Raw genomic sequence first — 14,780 nt, 5'->3', positions numbered from 1 at the left:
ACAGAATTTATTTCCAATGTAACGAAGTACTGTTACTTGAAACAAAATTGACTTAAGTAAAAGTAAAATTACAGATTTTAAAAAGTACATAAAAAAGCTGCTTATATTTTAGTTTTCAATACTGTCACTCTGTTTTTAATTTATCTTCCCATACCCCATGACAATATTGCGTACCCCTGGGGCTACCCGTACCCCACTTTGGGAACCTATGGTCTAGAGTTGGTCTCAGCTCGCTTCCATTCGACACCTGTAGCACCTCTGACAGAGTGGGGAGAGAGCAGTCTGGATTCATTGTAGAACTGGATATTTTCTTCATTCATGTAACACTGGTAGAGTAACCATAAAAATGCGTAAAAACAAACTAGTCACATACACTGTTGTGCTTCATTGTTGCCGTTTTACCCCGCATTTTTCCTTCCGGGATGTCTGACCAATGAGAGAACAGCTGCTCCACGCATGGCATTTTGTTTATAACTTTGTACAGATACAGACTGTTGCTAGGTGAGCACAAACGACCCAAATGAAATGCAACAATTGTATCCATTTAGCTTCTCAATTCGAACAAAGCAAACGAGCCACAGTTGTGAATACGGCCTAAGTTGTCCTGCCATTGTATAAGACACCCTGGTGTCTCACAGCAGAGGGTAGCTACCAAAATGCTGTTTGCTGTAGCTGTAAATGCAGCCTAATACATCAGAAACATGTTTTAGTTGTATCACATTAGGAAGAAATTATGTAAGGAAGAAAAGAATATGGGGAAAAAAGAAAGGTGGTGTGGAGTGAAGTGGGAAGGATTACAAAGAAGGGCAGGAGAAAAAAGGGACAGAGCAAAAAAAAAAAAATTGAGAAAAACAGGGAACAAAAACAAAACATGGAAAAGGGACGAAACAACAGAATTAAATGGAGAATAAATAGTAAAAGTCGGACTACAGGTTCTACTGAGGGAAAGTGTTTTGAAACGGCATTACACACTTGGCCTAACTTGGCAGACCTGGCCCAACATTTATCTTGAGTCAGGGGTAGAGCAGATCAAGAAATGCTTGAACAAAGAAAATTATTCTTAAGTGGGAAGAAAGAGGGCAAACAGCACTTGGAGAGAGAGCAAAGATATAGAGATAATTTAGGATTTAACTGGAAACAGAAAGACGGAGTATTACTGAGGACCTCTGGGAATGATGAATGTAAACAAAAAGTACTTTCAGAGGGAGAAATGGAGAGTGAAGCCACAGAGAGAGAAGGGGACAGTTAATAAATGACAGACATAAACAGACATAACGGAGGAGAATCCAGTGGCCTGGCATCCATTAGGCCGGGGTCGTTGTGCTCATCTGGCACATCAGCCTAATGGAAGAGGTAGGATGGAGTGATCCAGATGTGGTTTTGAGATAGGGTGTGAACTAGTGCCAGGGCCCTGTGTGTGGTATGAAAGTTCTTCCATCTGCTTCCCATTTACAACAAAGATTTTTCTCATTTGTGGTATTACACACCAAGAACTAATAAAAACTATATTCTAATAGAGGTTTTATTGCATTTTCCATCCATCCATCTTCTCCCGCTTAGCCGTTTCCGGGTCGCGGGGGCAGCATCCTCAGTAGGGAGGCCCAGACTTCCCTCTCCCCGGCCACTTCCTCCAGCTCTTCCGGGGGGACCCCGAGACGTTCCCAGGCCAGCCGAGAGACATAGTCTCTCCAGCGTGTCCTGGGTCTTCCCCGGGGCCTCCTTCCGGAGGGACGTGCCCTGAACGCCTCACTAGGGAGGCGTTCAGGGGGCATCCTAATTAGGTGCCCGAGCCACCTCATCTGGCTCTTCTCGATGCGGAGGAGCAGCGACTCTACTTTGAGCCCCTCCCGAATGACTGAGCTTCTCACCCTATCTCTAAGGGAGAGCCCAGCCACCCTACGGAGGAAACTCATTTCGGCCGCTTGTACCCGTGATCTTGTTCTTTCGGTCATGACCCAAAGTTCATGACCATAGGTGAGGGTTGGAACGTAGACCGACCTGTAAATAGAGAGCTTCGCTTTTTGGCTCAGCTCCCTCTTTACAATGACGGACTGGTGCAGACTCCGCATCACTGCAGACGCCGCACCAATCCGCCTGTCGATCTCTCGCTCCATCCTTCCCTCACTCGTGAACAAGACCCCGAGGTACTTGAACTCCTCCACCTGGGGCAGAACCTCATCTCCAACCCGGAGAAGGCACTCCACCTTTTTCCGGTCGAGAACCATGGACTCGGATTTGGAGGTGCTGATTATCATTCCGGCCGCTTCACACTCGGCTGCGAACCGATCCAGTGAGAGTTGAAGGTCACGGTATGTTGGAGCCAACAGGACCACATCATCTGCAAAAAGCAGTGATGCAATACTGAGGCCCCCGAACCGGACCCCCTCAACGCCCTGACTGCGCCTAGAAATTCTGTCCATAAAAGTTATGAACAGAATCGGTGACAAAGGGCAGCCCTGGCGGAGTCCAACCCTCACCGGAAACGATTTCGACTTACTGCCGGCAATGTGGACCAGACTCTGACTCCGGTCATACAGGGAACGAACAGCTCCTATCAGGAGGTTCGATACCCCCCACAGGAATCCCCGAGGGACACGGTCAAATGCCTTTTCCAGGTTCACAAAACACATGTGGACTGGTTGGGCGAATTCCCATGACCCCTCAAGGACCCTGCTGAGGGTGTAGAGCTGGTCCACAGTTCCACGGCCAGGACGAAAACCACATTGCTCCTCCTGAATCCGAGGTTCAACTATCCGGCGGACCCTCCTCTCCAGTACCCCTGAATAGACCTTACCGGGGAGGCTGAGAAGTGTGATCCCTCTATAATTGGAACACACCCTCCGGTCCCCCTTCTTAAAAAGGGGGACCACCACCCCTGTCTGCCAATCCAGAGGCACTGCCCCCGATGTCCACGCGATGTTGCAGAGTCGTGTCAGCCATGACAGCCCCACAACATCCAGGGCCTTGAGGAACTCCGGGCGGATCTCATCCACCCCCGGAGCCCTGCCACCGAGGAGCTTTTTAACCACCTCGGCAACTTCAGCCCCAGAGATAGGAGAGCCCACTCTCGGGTCCCTGGGCCCTGCTTCCTGATTGGAAGGCGTGTCGGTGGGATTGAGGAGGTCTTCGAAGTATTCCCCCCACCGATCCACAACGTCTCGAGTCGAAGTCAGCAGTGCACCATCCGCACCATACATAGTGTTGACGGTGCACTGCTTCCCCCTCCTGAGACGCCGGATAGTGGTCCAGAATCTCTTCGAAGCCGTCCGGAAGTCGTTCTCCATGGCCTCACCAAACTCCTCCCATGTCCGGGCTTTTGCCTCGGCGACCGCCGTGGCTGCACTTTGCTTGGCCCGTCGGTACCTGTCTGCTGCCTCCGGAGTCCCACAGGCCAAAAAGGCCCGGTAGGACTCCTTCTTCAGCTTGACGGCATCCCTCACCCCCGGTGTCCACCAACGGGTTCGGGTATTGCCGCCACGACAGGCACCGACTACCTTGCGACCACAGCACCGATCAGCCGCCTCAGCAACAGAGGCACAGAACATGGCCCACTCGGACTCAATGTCCCCCGCCTCCTCCGAGACATGGTTGAAGTTTTCCCGGAGGTGGGAGTTGAAGCTCCTTCTGACGGGAGACTTTGCCAGGCGTTCCCAGAAGACCCTCACTATACGTTTGGGTCTGCCAGGTCTAACCGGCATCCTCCCCCGCCATCGGAGCCAACTCACCACCAGGTTGTGATCAGTTGACAGCTCCGCCTCTCTCTTTACCTGAGTGTCCAAGACATGCGGCCGCAAGTCCGATGACACGACTACGAAGTCGATCATCGAACTGCGGCCTAGGGTGTCCTGGTGCCAAGTGCACATATGGACACCCTTATGCTTGAACATGGTGTTTGTTATGGACAATCTGTGACGAGCACAGAAGTCCAACAACAAAACACCGCTCGGGTTCCGATCAGGGGGGCCGTTCCTCCCAATCACGCCCCTCCAGGTCTCACTGTCGCTGCCAACGTGAGCGTTGAAGTCCCCCAGCAGACCGAGGGAATCCCCAGAAGGAGCACTCTCCAGTACTCCCTCTAAGGAATCCAAGAAGGGTGGATACTCCGAGCTGCTGTTTGGCCCATAGGCACAAACAACAGTCAGGATCCGTCCCCCCACCCGAAGGCGGAGGGAAGCTACCCTCTCGTCTACCGGGGTAAACTCCAACGTACAGGCACTAAGTCGGGGGGCAAGAAGTATAGCCACCCCGGCCCGGCGCCTCTCACCATTGGCGACTCCAGAGTAGAAGAGAGTCCAACCCCTATCGAGAAGGCTGGTTCCAGAGCCCTTGTTATGTGTCGAGGTGAGACCGACTATATCTAGTCCGAACTTCTCCACCTCGCACACAAGCTCAGGCTCCTTCCCCGCCAGAGAGGTGACATTCCACGTCCCTAACGCTAGTTTCTGTAGCCGGGGATCAGATCGCCAAGGCCCCCGCCCTGGACGACTGCCCGATCCACACTGCACCGGCCTTATATGATCCCTCCTGCGGGTGGTGGGCCTACGGGAGGGCGGGCCCACGTCGTCCTTTCGGGCTCTGCCCGGCCGGGGCCCGTGGGCAAAGCCCCGGCCACCAGGCGCTCGCACTCGAGCCCCAACCCCGGTTATTGCATTTTGTGATAGTATTTAAAAAAAAAATTGATTGTGTGTGTGGTGTTATTCATGATCTCTATGTTCTCCTTATGAAGCACTGGTTGTTTGAGCAAACCCAGTGAGTGGCCACGGTTACTTGATGTCTTTTTTTCTTCGGAATTAGTTTTTCTGAGTTAAATCGTTCGTAATTAAAGTGCTCTGCTTTGTGTTTACATGGTAATAGTAAATCCCGAGTTAGTTAATTTCACGGTCTGGGATTGGGAAGGCTCTAATTGGACAGGGGGCAAACATGACGTATCACGTCGATCACGTCTATCGGGAAAAACACACAACAAACCTTTTATTGTTGGCTGTAACCCAGAAGCCCACGCATGAGAACTGTTTTCACCTTTATTTTTAATGTAGTTTTGAAGCAGCAGCTGGAGAATAACACACTTTGGTCCACGGAGGGGAATAGATATAGGAACTAATCATCGGTAAATAAAGCCCAGTAAAACTCCAGAAAACAATAACCAGGAATAAATATCTGCTCTTTAAACTTGGTGATCTTACAACCTGCGCAGCAGTATGGGTACGGATTTACTTTATCCCCGGGTGAACAGGCTTCACCCTTCCGATGAAGCCTGTTCCGTTTGCTGATCTCCATGTGTGTGATAAGTCCATGTGTACGTGTTATTGCCCGCATGTTTATGCCTCTGTCCATCCCCTTTTTTCATTATATCCATGTCGTTTTAGGCTCTTATTAAATAGTGTTGGCTCTATTCCGGGCCGCCATGTTGTATTATGTCAACACCCAGTGCTAGTGTTGTGTTCAAGACCACACTATCCGAGACCAAAACTTGCCCAAGACCAGAATGCACCGAGACCAAGACTTCCGGGAGCCGAGACCGAGTCAAGACCAAGACTGAGACCATAAACATTTTTTTTTTAATTAAAAAATATATATAAATATATAAAATTATGACAAGGTTCGACAGTTAAATAACATTCAGTCTTTAATTTTAGTTTCTTTTAAATACATTTGACGGAGAAAAAAAGGTGCCTGCAAAAAATTAAATAAAAATTTAAAACTACTACTGCTACTGATAAATTCACAATTATTGTACATATTTGAAAACAATATTTTTATTTTAGTTGAATGTACAGCAAGTGTTTAAAAGCATTTCTGCCAAGAAATAACATGGTGAAACTAAATAAAACAAACTCAAACAGTCATGTGACAAATCAACAGTTCTTGTTGAGAAAGATTATTATTATTCTGCATACAGTGGAAACAGAAACCTGTTTATATTGTAGGGAACATATTATATACAAATATGTAATTGGAGTCTAAAGCCACCTAAAAAAACTGGGTCGAGTCCGAGACAAGACGGAGTCAAAATGCTTCCGAGTCCGAGACGAGACCGGTCTCGACTATTCCAACACTACCCAGCGCGTCATCGCCGCAAGTCGCACACGTGTAAAGCGACTGGAATTCACTTAAAACTGAATTAAATGTTGTTAATTGTTTACAAGAAAGAGAAGTTATTTCATTCAGAATTAAAAACTGAATAAACCAGCCACCTAATTCAGGATTAAGTTTAATTTGGAATTAAATTAGCATTAGGAAAATTAAATTGATGCATTTTAAGTATTTACAAGGTCAGGTTAAAGAGGACTTAACTTTTATTCCGCTTTAAAGAGGAATTAAAGCCCCCATGTAAACATGGCTAGTGTCTCTCCATTTTCAGCACACCTTGTTGTCTGGCACAGCACTTATCCCTCAGAGAACAGTTAGGATAAAACATTGGTTCTTTGTTTAGTTCTTTCTTTGCAGCTCCTTGCGCTGCACATTGTCATTCTGCCCTCCGGAATGACTAACTGCAATAACACTTGCCGACATTAGATCCATTTCCACTCCCAAGCCCCCCAAGACTAAAGTGGTCAGGGGAACTAAATCTTGTATTTGACCTCTTCTTGAGTAAACAAGATGATTAGGAAGTTGATTCTTCACTTTCATTATTCTTTTCTCTTTTTTCTTCTCCCTCTACCTCTCTCGGGGAGCCAGCGGAGCCCCAGGGCTACAGAAAGGAGCTGCTTCACAATGAGGTGAGTGTGGGGGATTCTGATTAAGTGCTCACAAGCAAATTGACCATCTCTCACCGCCAAGCTATTTCTGTGTATTCACCAAAGTTTTCTTAAGGATAATACAGGTGTTTCCCAACATAGGGGTCATTTGCAAAAAGGAAAAAATCTTAAGATTCAGTTTTGCAGTTGTGTGTGATATTACTTGATGTATTTACACATTGAGTCACCAAAATCATTAGTTATAGTAATTAATTAGTTTCAAATTAATCATCTTGAAGATCATCATCATCTTGTGGCAAAGTTTGTAGGCTCCAGAAGAGGCTTTTTTGAGCTTGGAAATGGTTGCTTTAGAGGATTTTGGATTTAAATGTCATACTTGTACAATACTGTGTTGAGATTCATGTTAGATTGTCAATGGAAAAATACATATTTATTGACTATTAATGCAAGGAATTATTTAAAGTGTAAGTACACCCTCTGGTTTTTGCTGACCTGCCACTTGGGGGCGAAATTCAAAAAATACCTTCATTATGGGCAATACTCCGAGTGTAGTTAAGACATGCCCAGTCACAGCCCCACCGCACTGTGCAGTGCGCGTGTGTTCGTAGCACCATTCAAAATACAGCGCCATTCAAAAATAAGCACCTCTTCTCACTCAGGACAGGAGAACCGCCCTCGTCAAGCACGAAGCGGAAAAATCCAACCTGTAAAACACAGAGCTCCTTTAACTCAGCTGAAAGGTGCTAGCTTTTATAAGAAAGGCGGGGCCAACAGAGGTGGTTTGTGATGAAAAATGCCTCCAAAACAATCATCAACCTCCTTTTTTACCCAATAGCACAATTAATTTGTAATAGCCAGGTTTCAACCCACAGCGAGCAGTCATGCTTAGAGCTTTAATCATGCCGAAAAAGACCTGACTCGGAACCGAGCCCGACCGAATCCTGAACCCGTCCAACCTGAATGAAGTCGATGTCTCTTTTAAGCTTGAACCAGTTTCATACAATTCACATCCATGCGTGCTAATGTAGAATGATCCGATTTGAGTTTTTTTTACTAACTTAGCTTTATTTACTAGTCCCTCATTCTGCATACAACTATGAACATGAAAAACAGCTTCATGTGCCGCTACACGCGGGTTTACTTCTGATGTAAAGCATGCAGGTAACACTGCTGTAACACACACAACTCAGAGAGCTGCTTTCTATGTGACAGCACACAGCTCCACAACGAGGCAGCATCCATTTGTGCTGAAACACATCACCTGACCATTAATTTACATACCATGCAGCGTCTGAACCCGGCCCAATCCCTTGATATAACGATCAAAATTAAGCCTTCAGGCCCCAGGAAGACGAGCAACCACCTCATGGAAGCTAATGGGGATCCAAATAAAGAATAAAGAATAACGCTACTTCAAGTGGTTTTGGGGATTGAGTTGTGAGGAAGAAGACAGTCTGCGATTCAGACCGCTATGAATATTTTGTACACTGCGACATCTTGCTTGTTTTCTTCTTTTTATATTTTACAAGAATTCTCTTGGTAGTCATTCAAGGAGTTGAATGGAATTGTGTGTATAAAGTAGGACAGACAAGACAATTATTCCACAAACTGCGTAAAAAACTTTGCTCTTATTTGCTTCTGTTTTGTCCCGCACCAGATAAAAAGTCTAATGAGCAGGGCTGAATACCTCAAAGAGCATATTAAGGTAAGGCTCCAATCCCAAGAACTTATTCAGTTTAAGATTTGCAGCTTTGTTTCATAGTAACTACAGAGGGGCGGATTCACTAAGATCTGAAATAAAGGGTGGTAAACAGTTTGTGTCCCTAATTCCTTTGGTGGTGCAGTTTCCCCACGTGCTGGGAGCAATTCACTAAGATTGCAGCAATGATTAGTGCACGTGCAGAAGTGTTGGAGACCGCCCTATTTAAATGAGCATTTTGTGTGTGTTATTTTGACCATGGAGGGTGAAGGAGAGCTGAGGGCTCGGCGAGGGCATAGAGCATAGTGCTCACCATCTCCAGCGGCCATAAATGCATCCTCTGCAAAAGAAAAAACAAGCCACTTTTATTTAAACGTTACTAAAAAGTAAAAACATTTCATTTCAATGCTAATATTTTACATCACCTAGATGCAGGTTGTTTTCCATTCAGGCTGAGTTTTGTGCAATGTTTTATTTATGTTTTCTGCTTTATATTCATTTACTTGCGGTTAATGAAAGTCCATGCACATTTGTTGTTGCTGCTGTTGCTTTTTCGAAATGCACGGTATTTTAACATTTTTGAAAATCTGTCCTTTCATTTTTATCCTTTATATTTTGTATATATTTTAAAATCTTTCTACTGTTATTTTTTTTTTTTTTAATTTTTCTGTATGTCCAACACATGTTGAAAAATTGACAATTAACGATGACTTTGTGATTATGATTATTTCTTTGATTAATGTATTTTCTGTGTTAAATGCAAAAGTGAAACAATAAAAAAGATGCAGACCTTTTGAAACTGGGCTCATGAAAAACTGCTTTGTATAAGAGTGGCTCGTGTTTGCTGTCCCGTTTTATTTTGTTGCCCCATATACGGCATGATATAATGCTACAACTCGTGTTGTTTAGCGATGGTGTGCAGCATGCAGCAGACCACAATGATCTGGGCTACTTTTTTGGGGCTGTAGAGCCCAAACTGCACCTAGACCAGTGCAGTCCAAACAACGGAACCTGATTTTTAAGCATTCTAAAGGTGCACTCCACAATGTTTCTACTGCTGCTTCATCCAATAGCTCCAAAATGGCATGGGTTGATAAACGATGCATTCTTAAAACTGTGAATTTATTCATCCCAAAAGTATTACCTTGAGGTCTGAAAATGCGATCCCTCGGTCGTCTTTCTTCTCGCCTGCGCCGTCTTCTCACAAATTTCACTGCTGCCATCACTGCTCAAAAAGCTTTGACAGTTACCACCTGGTAGTGGTGCATACTAAATTTATAGGGAAAAACGGCGATAAAATCGCAAATTCAATTAATCGTTCAGCCTTAGCTCTCACTGCATTCATTTATTTGCATTTCCTCCTCCCATTTTTTTGCGCCACTTATGAGATCCGCCTACTTTACATATTAATCAGAGGGAAACGCGCTAATAGGATTGTGGGCACATTGTGACGCGCAGAAGACATGCAGTCCTGATTCCCTTTGGTTTTTACCCCTTATTCGAGCGTGGAGTGACATTTGTACACGTTTTAATACCCCTAAACCTACACAAGTTAGATTACCTCAATTGATATAGGTATGTTCTAATGGAAAAATAATTGTTGAATGTAGGTTTTTTTGATGCTTTGTTGTGTTGCTTTCTCAGATGCAGGAGACCCAGAAAGACGTGTCTTTAGATCGAGAATCTCTGGCAGACTCCGTTAGAAGCTGTGAGTTTCCTTTTTTAGCTATGAAAGTAGGTCTTTTGACTTCTCTTTAATATTGATTTTCAAAATTAGATTTGGTAAGTGAAATACAACAGGTTGTCTAAGGTTGCGATTGAATATTTTTTTAATAAAAGTTGTTTCCACTAGTAAAATATGAGCCATTGTCTTCCTTTGCTGGCCCCCTTACAAGGCCTGCTGGCGTTCTGATTGGGCTTCAGTGCAGCCCTGGGTCCCTGGTTCCTTGTAAAGTTTGTTTAGTGAAAATGGGACTCGAAGAAAAGTGGGAACCCTCTTTGTAACACTCATACTAAAATAAATTATTCTATTGTGACGTAGTGCCATATAGCCTACTTTTTTTTTTTTTTATAAATATAGAGTCAGGTTGTGTTTAGTACTCCATGTACCTCAATAATGTAGCACTTTCGTACCAACAGATGTCAGTGTGATTCTTCTTAATATAATTGAATTTCCCCAGAGGTAACACACAAACACACCTTAAAACCCAGACAATATCCTGTTCTCTGAGACAAATTCCTGGGGAATTGTGATGTTTTGTTTTTTTTTAAACTGGGTTGGGGGGAGGAGCACTAACGTCTTAAGGGAGCGTTCAAGTTTCATGAAGAATGCCACATTCTTCATTTTTTTTTCTGCCACTGTTATTCTAATGAAGCCATGCCACCGTTGGCCAATCTGGCTGGCACTAATCTGCAGTCCTCTTTGTTTAAATGCGGTCAGTGAAAACCACTTGAGGCGTAGAAAATATTTCAAAAGCCATTTGTTTGTTGTACTACTACTATAATAAATATATTTGCAAACTCAACCACATATTGAGATATAGGATGAGTCAGCAATCAAAAGCAGGTTTTAAAAAAGGCCAATAATGTACTGTAAATAAAATCCAACCCTGTGTATGAGAAAACCCTGCAGAGTTTTAATGAGGCTAAACAGAAAGGGCTACACAATACAATAGTACACTTCATTACAGAAGAAGTTGGAGACGTACCTCAGCCCTAAAGCCGGAAGCACTCCTGTCATGTTTTATTGGAGTGGTTCTTAAACTGGTTTTGCCCATATATGAGGAAAGAACACTTAAGCACCGATAGATCCCTCACCTGACCAGCGACTTATATTATTATATGCTATTAGTGATATTATACTAAATAACTTCAATTATTATGGTTTAACATTGGACTGAAACAATGTGCGGAATAAATTGGTTAATGAGTCACTGCGCATTTTTGATCCATTGTTTACCTCTTGTTACTGGAGGTACACTTTTTATACACTATAAATAAGAAAAATATTCTTATGATTTTTTATTTTGTATTTCATATTCACTTGAGTCAAAAAGTTCATAACCAAAGGAAGTATGTAAGCATGCCCAGAGTTAGTCAAATAAGAGCATGTTTATTTTTGAAGCTGCATTTAAAAAATAAAAAATAAATAAACTCCTTCAAAAATATCATATTGTATCGTTATCACAAGCCCAGTATCGTATGTCGTAATGTGTTTTCTCATGAACTTTGTAGTTAACCTTGTGCATTCCCTTGGAGCAGTTTGCAGAGTGTGAGCAAAACAAGAGCCGACAAATCAAAGCTTACCGACATGAAAAGCGAGTGAAAGTGTGGGATCACTACACACTGAACAAAAAATATAGCACTTTGCAATTTGTTCATACTAATGCTGTTAAGCCTTTCATAGCAGCATATGGTCTATGCAGCTAACACATATTCCTTCCCTCTGTCCCTACAGCCTGCTGTCTGCAGTGAACGCCATGGCCACCAAGGATCAGTGCTCCGTCTGTCAGTCAGTGTTCAGGTTGGACCCAGAGCGTCACTGTTCGTGGTTTCTGCTCGGCCAAAATCTGCCACATCCTCACCATGCGTGTGCGCTGATGCCAGCCATGTGTGGCCTGTGTTTTGGCTGCTGTTGATTTATTTCCACCAAAAGTTTTTTGGCAGGAAGATCATGTTTTTTACTTTAGAGGAAAAATTCTTGCTGGTTATGAGAGAACCCTTTGTTGTTGCCCCTCCTCCTGGCACATTATTAATATGTGAATGCAGAACAGCTTCAGTGACAATACCTCACTGTCACTGGGAAGGAGTGCAATGGGTGAATTCTGGTTTTAAAGAATTTCCACACACATTTGGAAAAAAAACTGTGAAACAATATTATACTAACTAGTTTTTTACTCACACCCCTCTGTCTAATTATTTTACTGTGGGTGAACCACAGGATCACCCAGTTATCTCCACTGATTGAGCCTTCACCACCACTAAGAAGGGAAAACTGGAGAGGTGCGGCCTCTGCTTTATTTTTTCTAGCTAGGTTTGGCAGCAGTGTTTAAGGGATACACTGAGTCAGAGTGCTCCGGCAAAACCTTCATAACGAGGCCTCTGTGAAAAAACTGTAAAAGCTGAGGAGTTGGCCGCGAGCTGATAATTCTGCACAGTTTGCTTTCTTTTCAGTCACTTAAAGTGTTAGAAGGTTTCAAATGGGATCTTCAATGTGTAGATTTGATTTTGAAAGTTTATTAGAAATTAAACATTTGCTGCTTAAGTTTCACACTTCTGTGCTCTTCCATTTTTTATATTTCCTGTTTTTATTGCTCCAATGTCATGTATTTATTAAAAAAATAATTAAAGACTAATCTGATGGAAATGACAACTGTAATCTGTAAAAGATATTGTGTGTCTCATGCAGACATTTTGTCAAGATTACAAGGTGAGGAGCGTTTAGTTTCGGACTGGTGAGATCGGAGGAGCAGAACCGCTGGTCTCCAGCCATCATCTGGATGAGCGCTTTCCAGAAACAGCTGGCTCATAACCACAAGGGGAGGAGAGAGGAGGGCAAGCAGGGGAAAGTAAGGACACAAGATGATTACGTGATTCATACCGAGCTCAGAAAATGGTCTTCATAAGTTTTCATACAAAGCTAGATTTACAAAAATGTTTACATTATCTGTTTCCTCTTTGGGTCGACAGCACTTGTCTTCCTTCATGATTGGCTTTATTTTCCTTCTTGTAAAGTGACAACACTTTGAAAGCCTATACAAGTATTTGTTTTGGGGAAGCAAAATGTCCTTTTATCTAGTAATCAGTGGATTTTCAACATTTTTACTAAGCTACTGGCTAAGAAATGCACTTAAAGCTGCAGTATGTGCTACTGTAGTTACTGTCCTGAACAGCAGCTGCTGCCATCAGGTTGTCCTCCCCACACAGTGATCTAGGCTGCTGCTCAAGGCAGAGTGACAACCATCACTCCGCATCCAGACAGTAAAATGAATTGCGTTTGTTTACTCCACCTTTGATATGCTTCTTTTAGGTTTACATGCAATGTATCTCATCTGTTCTCACTCTCCCTCTGACACCAGTATGTTGGGCAGACACTGCACAGTCACAGAGATCCACGAGGACTCAAAGTGATCCGTTACGTATATTTTTGCCTTCGTTCTGTTTCTTCTCCATCTCAGTCTGCCATTTTTTTCTTGTGTCACGATAGAGATTTTATCTAGAACGTCTGCCATTACACTTTTACTATCAATCGTATGTGAAAACGCACTTCAGTCGAGCAGCCAATAGTAACGCCCATGTTTATAGAAAGATCTCTGTTTGGCTGACATCCAGTGTCACGCTCCTGGATATATAAATGTCTTCTACAGAGCCAAGAGAAGAAGAAGAGATTCTCAATGCTCAAAGATGATTAAGCCTAATAAGCTCAGTGACGACCCCAAGGGATACAGGCCCATCTCATTGCTCTGTATCCCATTCAAGCTCCTGGAATGCCTCATCCTGGCTCGTATCACTCCAGTGATCGACCCCCAGCTACCTAAAGAACAAGCTGACTTTTGAAGTGGCATGTCAACAACAGACCAGGTAACCCTCCTGTGCCAAGACATTGAGGACAGCTTCCAGGCAGAGGAGAAGGCTGGTGCTGTCTTTCTCGACTTCACAGCTGCCTATGACACTGTCTGGCTACGTGGGTTACAACTGAAGCTACTGGAGATCATCCCAGATAAGCACATGATGAGCTTCAGGATGGAGATGCTGAGCAACCACACCTTCCGGCTACTAACCAGCAACGGCCAAAGCAGCAGGGTAAGAGAGCTCAAGAACTGCATCTCACAGGGCTTAGTGCTGGCACCTATGCTGTTTAACATCTACATCCATGACCTACCCCCAACAACATCAAAGAAGTATGGTTATGCAAATGACCTGGTCATCCTACTCAGTAAACAGTCCTGGCAGGCAGTGGATGAGATCCTCTCAGAGGACATGAACATCCTGGCTCTGGGCCCACCGGCGGGCGCCCACTGGCTGAGCGTATGGCACGGCTCTGCCCATCTACTGGGCGTAGGCCTTGGCCCCTCTGCTGGGGTCTCGAGCGGGGGGCTCTCTGGGCCCTCCCCTCGGTGGGTTGGGTGCGAGAGTGGGGGTGGCAGTGGTGGGGTGAATGTTGGTGGGGGGCCTTGGGGTTGGGGGTTAGTGGCGGGGTGCGCTGGGTCCTCGGCTCCTTGGTGCTTTCTAGGGTGTGTGTGTGGAGGGCGGTGGCTGCCTCTCAACTTGGGGTCTTAGAGGCATCTGGGGGGCTGCTTGGCCGTGGGGGGATATCTGGGCTCCCTGGCCCCCGCTCTTTCTGCTAGTCTGGCTGCATCTTCAGGTCCGGGGCAGCGCTTGGG

At 44.6% G+C, this 14,780-nt stretch overlaps 1 protein-coding gene across 2 annotated transcripts in view; it reads left to right on the top strand.

Annotated features, from left to right (window-relative positions):
• The window catches only part of ulk3 (unc-51 like kinase 3), a 38,291-nt gene extending 25,624 nt beyond the window's left edge, over positions 1–12,667 (top strand). For both annotated transcript variants that reach the window (XM_028437648.1, XM_028437640.1), the window contains 4 exons: positions 6,679–6,719; positions 8,356–8,403; positions 10,042–10,105; positions 11,855–12,667. In XM_028437648.1, the coding sequence (XP_028293449.1) occupies positions 6,679–6,719; positions 8,356–8,403; positions 10,042–10,105; positions 11,855–11,871 (170 nt within the window). In that variant the 3' untranslated portion in view covers positions 11,872–12,667. The remainder of the gene's footprint in view (positions 1–6,678; positions 6,720–8,355; positions 8,404–10,041; positions 10,106–11,854) is intronic.
• Positions 12,668–14,780: the final 2,113 nt, after the last annotated feature.

This window comes from Gouania willdenowi, chromosome 3 (genome assembly GCF_900634775.1).
Source record: "Gouania willdenowi chromosome 3, fGouWil2.1, whole genome shotgun sequence".
NCBI lineage: Eukaryota > Metazoa > Chordata > Actinopteri > Blenniiformes > Gobiesocidae > Gouania > Gouania willdenowi.
Note: the sequence above shows the minus strand (reverse complement) of the source record. Positions and strands in the feature narration are given on the sequence as shown.